Source organism: Miniopterus natalensis, chromosome 5 (assembly GCF_054644295.1).
Source record: "Miniopterus natalensis isolate mMinNat1 chromosome 5, mMinNat1.hap1, whole genome shotgun sequence".
NCBI classification, from domain to species: Eukaryota; Metazoa; Chordata; class Mammalia; order Chiroptera; family Miniopteridae; genus Miniopterus; species Miniopterus natalensis.
Window position 1 is genome coordinate 62,819,019 of NC_142085.1, and position 12,300 is coordinate 62,831,318.

At 40.3% G+C, this 12,300-nt stretch overlaps 1 protein-coding gene across 1 annotated transcript in view; it reads left to right on the plus strand.

Annotated features, from left to right (window-relative positions):
- The window catches only part of SLC35F1 (solute carrier family 35 member F1), a 297,787-nt gene that overhangs the window by 268,239 nt on the left and 17,248 nt on the right, over positions 1-12,300 (plus strand). Inside the window, exon 7 of the mRNA XM_087817172.1 lies at positions 4,070-4,224. Within this exon, the coding sequence (XP_087673298.1) occupies positions 4,070-4,224 (155 nt within the window). The remainder of the gene's footprint in view (positions 1-4,069; positions 4,225-12,300) is intronic.

Below are 12,300 nucleotides of genomic sequence, written 5' to 3' on the forward strand. Positions count from 1 at the left end.
GAGAGCTCATAGCATCTTAGCTAAGAGCAGAATCTAGACTCTCTTCATGCCCCAGCATCTGTCACTGTGCTTCTCTCCCTTCCTTCTCTCCACCTCAGTAATCCCCTTTATACAGTCTCCTGAATAGCTCATATGGTTGCCACTTTCTCAAAGTAAAAAGTTGGCTTTTTCCTATGGAGTAAGTGGAATGATAAATGTGTTTTATATTTTTCTGGACTTGGAAGGCATTTTTTAAAAACAGATTCTGTTATTTTCCAATAACATTGACCAACTGCAAGACACAAAGTAATTAAAAGCAAGAAGATAACAGTTATTGTTGTTTATTTTTATTTCTTTGTTTTACTCTACTAAACTGGGGCTGGTTACATAATCACTAAATTCAACTAACAGTTGTGACCTAATTGAGCTAAAATGCCCTCCTGGGGAGCAGGTGTGTTCCAGTCACAGTTGGAAATCTACTAAATAACTTAAACATTCTCTTTATCTTATTTGCAATAAGGGCATAGGGACAAATGTAAGCTGATGTGGAAGTCCCATGTTAGAGGGAAGGAATATGTGGTGGGTCAGCTGCCACAGGTCTGGGATGCAGGGGCTTCCCCACTTTTCACATTGTGAGTGATGCTTGTTTTGTGTTTTTTCCTGGAGGCTAGAACAGGACAGTTGACCTTTCCCTGAAGATGGTATAATGGGACCACAGAGCAAGAAGGACTTAAAGAAAATTAAGAATGCACCTTTTTTTTTTTTTAAACCAATGTTGAATCTGAGGCCTGGGGAGTTGGGGCGACTTGATGACGCTTGAGGCTGCCTGTGGTGGGACTATTGTGCGTGCTCTGAGCAAGCCCTGCCAGCCTGGCAACCTCTACAGGCTTAGCCTTATGCATATGTTCAGAGAAACCATCTTACTTAGCCTTTATTTTTAAAGATTAAAAATAATATTTTAAAAATCAAAGGAAAGTGAAAGACAGAACACCAGTAGGATCCCAAAGAATGTGATGAAATAAAATATATGCAACATACACAGACACATACTATATACATGTATATATCATATATATCATATAATCACACATCATATATACATGTATATATCATATATATCATATAATCACACATCATATATACATGTATATATCATATATATCATATAATCACACATCATATATACATGTATATATCATATATCATATAATCACACATCATATATACACATATATATCATAGATATCATATAATCACACATCGTATATACACGTATATATCATAGATATCATATAATCACACATCATATATACACTATATATCATAGATATCATATAATCACACATCATATATACATGTATATATCATAGATATCATACAATCACACATCATATATACATGTATATATCATATTTTTATATGGTATATATATGATATCATATATAAAATGAGATGCTCTTTAGAATAAAATAGGATGCTCCTTCAAAGCCCTATTTCTCTTCATAATAATTAAATAATATATATACACAGTGGCACGTGCTCAGAATTTAAAGTCAGATGGCCTGTGTGACCTGAGGCTAAGTCACTCTCTCAGTACACTGGCTTTTGCCTGTTTACTCTCAGATCCATCTGTTTCTTGCCCTTACTTGCTCTGCTCTGCATTGTAGAGGCTCATGCAAACCCTTCCCAGGTGCCCTAGTCAACTGGCTTCCACCTAGGCTTAGCCAATGGGAGGCAGTAGAGGGAGATCGGATGGTGGGAGGAAGAAACCACACGGCTCCTCCCTGTTTCTCTGTTTTGAGTTGGGTCTCTAGAAAGGACTGAGTCACCTCTGTGATGGTTTCCCTATTCTGACCCCTGATGACATGGCCTCCTCACTGGATCTCTCTAGCTCCGGGCCTGTAACTTACTGCTGTTGCTAATCTCTGCATCGCCTCACCATTCCCATTTCCCATCATCCATCCAAATGCCTTTGTAACTTGTGCCCTATATTAAATATCTTCTCTTGAACCTAGTATGGACTGTGATACACTCTATAAAACTCATTTCTTTATCTGTATAAAGAAGGTAACACTAGAAATGGCGTTATACTGTTGTGGGGATTAATTAATTAATGTATATAAGTACATGACACACAGCAAGCTCTCAGTCAGTATTAGCTGACAGTATTCTTTCCGATCTCTTTAGCTTAAGTCTCTTGATGCATGAGGACAAGAGTGAATGAATTCCATCTTCAGTGAGAAAGAAAACATTTCAATTAAGAAATGGTTATACACATGCCCTGTCTATAAACATGGTTATTGCAGCCACTATGTAGCTGTCAGTCAAAAGTTAATACAGTCCATTTGTCCCATCACTGGAACTTTCTAGCCCAGTCACGTATAATCTCAATCAGTCATGCTTTCCTAAAAAAAAAAAAAAAAATAGGCTCTGGTGTCCGGACTCTGTTTGGATCAAGTTTGATTGTTTTTAGTGAATTAATTTAGGAATATATCTTGCCCCTAGCCTCAGGAATATTGAAATAATTTTTATGTCTCTTCATGTATTGACCATAGGTTATTTAGTATTGCATTTTTTGTAATTTGGTTAAAAGAAAAATGAAAAATAGGTAGCATGAGACCCAAGTATAGGAAAGTTGACCATTTTTAGGGAATTAAGACTTCTGCTGGAGAGTTGAAAGCCATCTGATACTACTGTGACAGAACATCTGGGAGAGGACTTGTGCTTGATGGAATAGGAGAGGCTATTCTGGTTTCCTCTTGGGACGCTTCTGCCACACTAGAGGGGGCTGTTGCACTGAGTTTGCTTACTCACTGTTCAGAATAATTTTGTGTATAGATTTGATGTGGCTTTCCTTAAACTTAGGGTCAGAAATGTATAGAATGATTATTTATGCCCTTAAATATTTTGCATACGGGAAAAATAAACTTCTCCTGGGAGGAGTCACTGGTCTTCCTAGTCAAAGGGGCTGGATGTCCAGTACCTACCAAATCCTCCAAAATGCACAGGATTCAAGGAAGCCGCCTGTCCACAGCCCACACCAGATACATCGTATTGAGGATTCCTTTGGAAAGGATGGTTACTTTCATTATATTATGAAGCCAAAGATCCACTGAATTTTATTACTTATGCTCATTCTATGCCTTATTCTTTCAAGGTAGAGGGATGAGCATTATTTTTTTACATTTGTGTTGTATCAACATCTACAAAAAAATAAACCAAATTCTAGATTTAGCCATAAACTTCTGCTTGAGACCTAACAAAATTGTGTTTTATGGAATTATTATTAACAATTGTGTATCTATTTATAATTAGATAGATTCAGAAGGAGAGAGATTTAGAGCATGAGATTGAGACTGGATGACCATATAGCATTTTAAGGGCATTTTCTTTCTCTATTGCACAACTTAATTCTTTGGTGGTCTGCAAAGCATTTACCTATTTGTTTATAAAACAGAAGGACTTACATGTGACACCCACAGCATGCTAGGAAAGGTGATAAAGAAACAGGTCTCTGTGTGCTGGCCATAGGGCTGCGCAAGACTCACAAATCTGGAAGATCATCTGTGCTCAGAGCAATGACATTGTCCTCCCAAGGCCACGCAGTTAGGATTCCATTTCAGTACTCATAGTCCCAGTCTCTCTGACAGGTAAGCCCCTCAACTTTAAGGACTATGTAATTATTTATCATTATGAACAATACATGATACCAATACGTGTTCTTATTTTGCAAATAAAAAACTAAAAGATGAAAAAGTTTTAACAGACATGGATAGACATTAATTACCACACAACTGAGAACAGAATTCAGAAGCCTTGACTCCACGTTCTGACCGTAGCCACTGAAAGCCACTCCTTCCTAGAAGAAGCAAAATACTACATATATAGGAGAAGCAGGAAGTTTTGGGGGTTTTTTACTTTTTATATTTTAGCTACGTATTACCCAATATTAAATATCAGTTAATGGAGTGAAAGGAAGGCTCCCCTCTGTGAATGATCAGTGGTGTGCAGGGTGCCTCTCCTTCCCCCGCTGTGGACTCAGAGGCCCTGGAGGAGGCTGTGATGTTGCCTCTCTTTCCTCTCCCCCCAGGCCTGCTCTACGTTGGCTTTAGTGCCTGCATGTTTGGTCTCTACAGCTTCATGCCCGTTGTCATAAAGAAAACCAGCGCCACGTCGGTCAACCTGTCCCTGCTCACGGCAGATTTGTACAGCCTGTTCTGTGGATTGTTTCTCTTCCACTACAAGGTAAGGACCCTCTGAGGATTCGCGCTCACCTCCCAGGGAGACAGGTAGGACTCCCCTGCTGCGAGATGCCCTGATTTGTGTAGGAAGATAAGGCTGAAACCAGGTGCTAACCCCTGAGGCCTGGGTATTTACATTTCAACTAAAGACAGAGGCAACATTTTTGTCATTAGAGACCAGTAACTACAAACAACTGATAGTGGAAGTTAAGAAGCCTCCATAGAGGAAGGGCTTTCAGGAATGGGGGACAGAATTTCTGACACCATTCTGCCCAGAAGGGACTCTTTGTTCAGCCTAAAGCTAGGAAGATTTGTGCAATTTCCAAACTATAACTGCAAAATGGATTCTACCAAAGGCCCTGGACAAAAGACGCAGTTCCTGCAGTTTCTGTTCTGCAGATATTTTTGTATCTGCAAATATGAATGGAAAATGTTAATGCACTTGAAGTGCAGTTGATCCTTGAATAACATAGGTTTGAACTGTGCGGGCCCACTCACACACAGATTTTTTTCAAATAAATACATACAATACATAAGGTATCCTCTCTTACTTTTGATTTCCTTAATAATATTTTCTTTTCTCTAGCTTACTTTATTATAAGAACAGTATATAATACATATAACATACAAAATATGTGTTAATCAACTGTTTATGTTATCAGTAAAGTAGGCTATTAGTAGTTAAGATTTTGGGGAGTCAGAGTTATAAATGGATTTTCAACTGTGCAGGAGGTTGGCACCCTTAATCCCCATCTTACTGAAGGGTCAACTGTAGCTTCTTTACTATAAGATTGGGGTTTGAGTAAAGGAATGCAAAGAGATATTGTGAAATATTTACAGTTAATATGTCAGTCCTGAAGAAAAGAAGAAACTATTCAGTCCAAAGATGGTAGTCTTTCTGAAGGCTACCTACACCCTAAAGGGTGGGGAACCCTTTTCCTGCCAAGGGCCACTGGATATTTGTAACATCACTCTCACGCCATACAAAATTATCAACTTAAAAACTAGCTATGAAAAAGCTCCTAGATTTATTGAATTCCGAGTCCCACCTGCGGTTGCCTTGGCAGGGCCAGACCAAATGATTTCTCAGGCCATATACGGCCAGTGGGCCGGACGTTCCCCACCTCTGCCGGGTAACCCAAGGCAGGCATGATTAATTGGGTGGCACATGGAGGCCATGTGTTATCTTTTAAATGCTACACTCCGTGCAACTATTAACAAATGATTCAAACTGGTGTGTGAGGAGAGGCCTGCTTGCCATTCTTTAACTAGTCTTGTGAGATACGGGTCAATGGGGACTATGGCCATTGCAGAAAAGGACAAGACGGAATATCTAAACAGATACGACCAGCCAGCACGGCTCAGTGGTTGCGTGTCCACCCATCAACCAGGAGGTTAGGGTTCGATTCCCAGTCAGGGCATGTGCCCGGGTTGTGGGGTCCATCCCCAGTAGGGGGCATGCAGGAGGCAGCCGATCAACAACTCTTTCATCATTCCTGTTTCTTTCTCTCTCTCTCCCTCTCCTGTCCTCTCTCTCTAAAAAAATTCAATGAAAAAACGTTGTGTTTTTTTTTTAAAAAGTCATTGTTTGGAAAAATCCAGGGTGGTTTCTTTTTTCCCTCCCAGGGCTCAGATTGCTTGCCTCTGAAATTGGCCTTGGGCTTGCTTCCCAGAGGAGAGGCCCTTCAGAGCTGGACAGAAGGGCAGTTCTGAGTGGCTTACAGGTTTCTCACCACAGCCAGATGGGCCATCTCAGAAAAGTGATTTTTTTAAATGATCCCTTTTGGAGGTACTTTGATCTATAAGAGAAATTTAGGGTCAGTGCAAAAATCTTGGCAAATTTTTCAAAATTTAAAGATGGTGATGTCACATGATGGGGTATTGTGTGTGTGTGTGTGTGTGTGTGTGTGTGTAGCAGTGGGAGGAGGTGGTTATATTTTTATATATCTTCTTTAGAGAAATGTCTATTTAAATATTTTTGCTCAGTTTTAATTGGGGTATTTGTCTTTATTATTGAGTTGTAATATTTCTTTACATATGCTGGATACTAGACCCTTATCATGTGCAAATATTTTCTCCCACTCTGTGGTTGTCTTTTTATTTTCTTGCTAGTGTCCTTGGAAACACAAACATTTTAATTTTGATAAAGTCCAATTTACCTATCTGGTTATACTTTTAAAAACATGAAAGGAACCAAGTCAGTCATACCACAGACTTTGGGCTACCAGGTCTTCCCTGGTGGTTTCTGACGCTATTCCTCTCCAGGCTGCATAGTAATGACTGCTAGTTGCCTCGCAATGTCTGCTCTAAGGGGATGGTTGAGAGCCACAGCCTAAGAAAGAGAAGATTCCATTCAAGTGAGGGCATCTTTAACTATAAGAACAGCATAGTGTGGAAGGAAGTTTAAGCCAGTAACTCTCAACCTTGGCTGTATACTGGAATCCCCTGAAGGATTTAAGAAGTACCAATGCTTGGGTCCCACTCTCACTGATTCCAATGTAAGTGGTCTGCAGCGCAGCTTGAAAAATCAGATGTTTAAAGGCTTCCCTGCAGCCAGAATTGAGAGCCACTGGTTCAGACTTGCTTTATGTGGCTGCAAGCAGGTAGAACTAGCACCACAGGGTGAAGATATAAGATTACAGCTAAATATGAAGAAACCTTGTTAGCAATCAGTCATTCAAAGTGGAATAGACTGTCTGAGGGGTTCTCCTCACTGGAGGAGCTGGACAAGAATGTGAGACGGACTCTATGAGGGGCCTCGCACTCCAGTGCTGAGAAATGACCAGTGGCCTCTAAGATCCCATTTGGTTTAACTACAGTCTGCAGTTATAGTTTATTCTTTCACCTAATCAGAATGTCTTTACTCCAAACAACCTCCTGGTCTGGTTATAAATACCTGCAGGTTTCGAGGGGAGGGCTATTTGCTCACTGATGTTGCTTACCCAGGCAGAACTAAATGATTAAACGAAGCTCTCCTGCCCAGCATTGATTATTTGCTTTTTCTCGCTTTCCACCCTTGGAAAAAAATCCATTCCCTTCCCTCCCATCCGTCCACTGCCTTCGGCTTCTCTGCCTCTTGTGCTGACTGGGCAATGAAACCCCACATCCTGGGAAAGCAAATGACCCACTTATGAAATAGACTGTCTGCATGGGATAGTGCTCCTGCAAACTCTAATTTTACAAGACTTTTGAGAAGTGGTTATTTATTTCTGTTCTTTATTACCTGACAGCATTATTGAATCCAGAACAGTAAATCTTTAGAAATCCATGGAAATTGTAGGAATAAAGCTTTACTGAGCCTCTGCGACCTCCCAAAACCAAACCCAGGGAGATTTTTTTTTTTAATATACACCCAAGGATATGTTTATATATGTTTTTTGATAGAGCAAGAAGCATCAATGTGAGAGAAACATTGATCGGTTGCCTCCTTGTACACATCCCAACCAGAGATTGAACCCAAAACCGAGGTATGTGCCCTGACTGGGAATCAAACCCATAAGCTTTTGGGCGAATGAGATGATGATCCAACCAATTGAGCCACCCAGCCAGGGTGAAGATTTACATGGAAGCTTTTCAATTTGATGGTGTGTTGGCTTTCCAAGGTCAGAGCTTGATCAATTATAAACTCTATCTTCTTATATTTATTGTATAAACAAGAACACTTAAAATTGAAAAGGTATGTATTAGTTTCCTATGGCTGCTATAACAAATTGCCACATAGTGACTTAAAACAAGACAAACTTATTACCCACAGTTCTGGAGGTCAGAAGACTCACTGAGGTAAAGTCAAGTGTCAGCAGAGTGTGTGACTTCTGGAGGTTCTAAGGGAGATCTGTTTCCTTGCCTTTTCCAACTTCTGGAGGCTGCCTACATGCCTTGGCTCCTGGCCCCTTCCTCTGTCCTCAAAGCCAGCAGCATAGCATCTTCCCATCTGACTGCCATTCCTGCTTCCCTTGTGTAACTGACTATATTGAGCCCACCCACATAATTCAGGATAATCTCCCCATCTCAAAATCTTTAATCACATCTCCAAAATCCCTTCTACTATGTAAGATAAAATGCATGTTCTGGGGATTAAGATGTGACCATCTTTTGGGGACCATTACTCTGCCAACCAGAGGAGGACATTAATTACAGCAGGACAAATAAGGGTAGCTGTGTTTACCTACTAACGTGTGACTTTAACGAAGGAAACATTAAGTTATGTGGGGAGAAAATAAATTGAGTGGGAGGACTACTTCCGTATTTATAGTGTGAAGTATGAATTCAAGCAATATGGTGTGGGAAAAAAAAAAAAAAGCATGTACTGCGAAATCAAAGGAGCCTAGATTTAAATCATGGCTTCTTTTTACCTTTCAGCTAAGTAGTTTGGACCCAGTTTTTTACTCTCCAAACTTCAAGGTGATGAGATGTGCCGTATGGAGTTTTTTAAGAGATTCAATAATTTATAAATGGTGACCAACTGTGAAGCATTTCCCTGATTAGATGTGTGGTTCAGGATTAGTCATCTCTATCCCCATTTTTAGGATACAAATCTCATATTAAGATTTTGTGACTAGATGTAGCTTTTAACAATTTTGTGTGAATTTTCTCTTATTCCTTCTTTGAAAAGGCAAAACCTGGGGTCTCGTGCATGAGAACTTAGAAAGTATGATGTCAGTCATTTTCAACTGAATTCCTTCCTTCCTTCATTGCTTATAATAGAATTTTTAGGCAATAGCCACAAATAGAAAACATTCAAGGGTTGTTAAAATAAAATACCAATAAGTTCATTCATGCTATGCCATCGTGCACTGATCATTCTTCAGGAAAAATAGCAGCCAAGACGGAATATATAGGATACCCCCTTTTAAAAAGAAAATGGCTTACTTCACACAGTTTGCTAGTGCCTTCTCAAGGCTGAATATTCCCACAGAATTGCTGTAATAGTTAAAATTGAGAGTAACTTCATAAGCAGAGATTATTTTCTTAGCTTTTTCAAAATAAACAAGACATTGTTAGAGAGAAAAAATGAGCATTGTAAGTCCAAATTCCCTTCAAACACTCCTCTCAGGCAATTGGTGTCTATGGTTCCCCAACTGAACAGCAGGAAGCCACTGGTGATCCTATTAGAAGAGTAACATGTTGAGGAAGTATGAGCTCCGTAAAACTTACACGCTTACATCAGAAAAATGTTTCAATTACCCATATAGTCACCATTTTTAAAAAAGGAGAAAGAAAGATTTCAAAGTCATTTGTCCAAGAAGGCTACTTCAGCTATCCTGAGTAATGTGATTCGTGTGATTTTTTTTTTTTAAGAATTCCATCTGAATGTGTTCATTAGAAAACGTTCTGCATGTTTTAGTCTCATCTTTATACCAGATAAATTTTTTATAATTGCTGTGTGTTATGCTTGACAAATAGTTAGCAAACTTTCTTACATTGTCAGCTCCCTATTCCAGCAATCCAGACTGCACCCTGTGAGGACAAGGGTGGAGCTCCAGGTTCCACCTGACCCTCTCTGTTGGCCACTAAAAATTACATTATTTCCCATGTATGCCTGTTTCTCTTACTGGTGTTGTCACTGTCGTCTTTGTGTTTGTTCTTGCTATGAGGTTTGGCAAGAAAAGTGTAATAACTCTGGATGTGGGGCTAATTTAATAATACATTATTACGCACTAAATTTAAAACAACTTCATCCAGTAAATATTTATTCTATGCTTGCTATGTGCCAGGTACTGCTTTGGTGCTTAACTCTATTTATAAATAAAGATAATAAGAGCATCAAGGTGGATTAATGCAAGGATGAGATTCCAAACTGCTGCAACTCGCACAGACCAGCAATCTGAAGCATCCTTAACATCTGAGAGCCGGTGCCAGAGCTCTGCCGAGATTGCATTATGCGTGGAATCTTTCATTAGCTGTGGATTAGAATCTGGAACCAGGCGACCCGGTTGATCCTCTGTGGCAGCGAGCGATTTCAGTAATGGAACTGCCCTTGAAAAGCCAGGGCAGGCAGCCTCGGCCTGTGGCAGCTGATGCACATAAAAACGACACGACACATCTTATTTATAAAAGTGCTCTCATAAGTAGCCTGTCATATTCCTTTTTGTAAGAAGGGCATCTTAAAAGGCTATGGATTTTAAGTTCACATTCCTAAATATAATTATAAATGGGTGATTTTTGAATTAATGCTTAGCTTTTATGACCCTTTTCCTGTTTTCTAAACTGTCAGTGGTGAGTAGAGAATTGGAGAAACTGGCATCACCGAGGCATCAAAGCATTTCACACAAAATACCAAGGTGACAGAGCAAGGAATGTTTGGACTTGGTTTCCACTTGCCTGGAAACTCAGGGCAGTGTCTCCAGAGGTTTCCATCCTGCTGAGTTAGTTAGGGCAAGTGTCAATAGCTTCTACAGAGGGGAGAGAATGCTCCCGTTGCAACCACTCAGGAACCCAGGCCCCTTCCATCCTCAAGGGCAGGGATCAGCAAACTATGACTGTGAGCCAGCCCCTGTTTTTGTACATACAGTTTTATTGGAGCACAGCTTTTGCCCACAATGACTGCACTCAGCAGCTGTGACAGAGATTGTGTGACCCACAAGCTTAAAATATTTACTAGCTAGATCTTTAAGAAAAAGTTGACCAGCCCCTGGGCAGGCCCTTGGGGCTCTCTGCACCTCTCTGTGAGACTGTCTAGGGGCTTTTCTGGCTGGGTCTACATTGGTGTCCATAACCTCCCCCCCATTCCACTGGCCACAACTCAGCCACATGGCCACACCTAAATGAAGGAAAGCTGGGGAATGGAGTCAAGCTGCTTGTGCAGAAAGAAAAGAAAATAGATTTAGTGAACAAAATAGCCAGTCTCTGCCACAGTAGCAATTTCCATTTACCAAAAGTCCTGGAAGGATTAGAGAAGTCGGGGACAAATTTTGAGGCAAGCCCAGAATTGTAGCCTGAAGTAAAAATTCCTTCTATGTGAATCTGTTCATAAACTCCACATCATAGACAGGTATTTTAGACTCACATCATCAGGACAAGCTGTGAGGGACAATGGAACTAGATAGAGGTGTTGCAGGAGTTTCATATGGAAAAGTTTGTGGTTGGACTGAGCCATAGGTGGGAAAAACCAACTAGTTGCAAAACCAGGAGAATGCACTGGATGTGTTTGTCACGGGGTGCACAGCCTGGCCCCCTCCTGCACAATCCGACTCCTAATTTTTTCAGCAGGCCTGTATGGATCCCTCTACCATGGACCAGAATATGAATGGCCCAGGCTCATAGAAATCAGAACGTCAGTTTGCAAAGACAAAGAGCAAAGATTGGCTCAAACATTAAAGGCTGAAGCAGGGCCATCGCTCTACACACCTCCAGGGGCTACCATGGATGGGAAGCTTTTCTCCAACTCTATATTTAAAGTTTTGAGAATATTTATTCGCCCCTTTCTACAAAAGATAACACTGCCTTTCCCTCGTTTCCTGATTTCTGTTCTATTGTTTTTATGTTGTCAACTATTGTTAATAAGTTAATTTCTATCAATATAATCCCTATGATCTTTAAGCCTCATTTCCGTACTTATTACATTTGCTAAACCACCAGCCTCTGACATGCAGGCTCTTCTTTTCTGAACCCCTTGTTTTGGCTTGTCTCAGTTGCCTGGCTTTCATCATTATTGGTCTTGTCAGGGAGCAGGGCTGCTGTGTGCAGTCGTACAGGCTGTCCACAGCGCAATTTGTTCATTTATAGGAAATATTTTCCAGCAGATGGTGGTCAAATGCCTTGAAGAAGGGGAGACTTTGTAATCACTGCAAAAGTGTTATTGGGCTAGCCTAGGTCTTTCGGGAAGTGTTCATAGGGGCTCTATATTCCAAGTCTTTGCTTTCTTGAAAACATTCTTATATTTGGTTTCAAAGGATAACTTTCCTGGGTTACATTTTCTTTTTCTCAGAACTTTGTAGCTACTGTTTGATGTATGTTTTTTAATTGAGCATTGTGCCCCGTTCTTTCCAATCTAATGAGTGACTGGATTTTATCATTAAGTAATTTGGGTGGTGGTGGTGTTTTTCCAAAAAAAGAGCCCACAAGAGTCGTATCTCTGAGT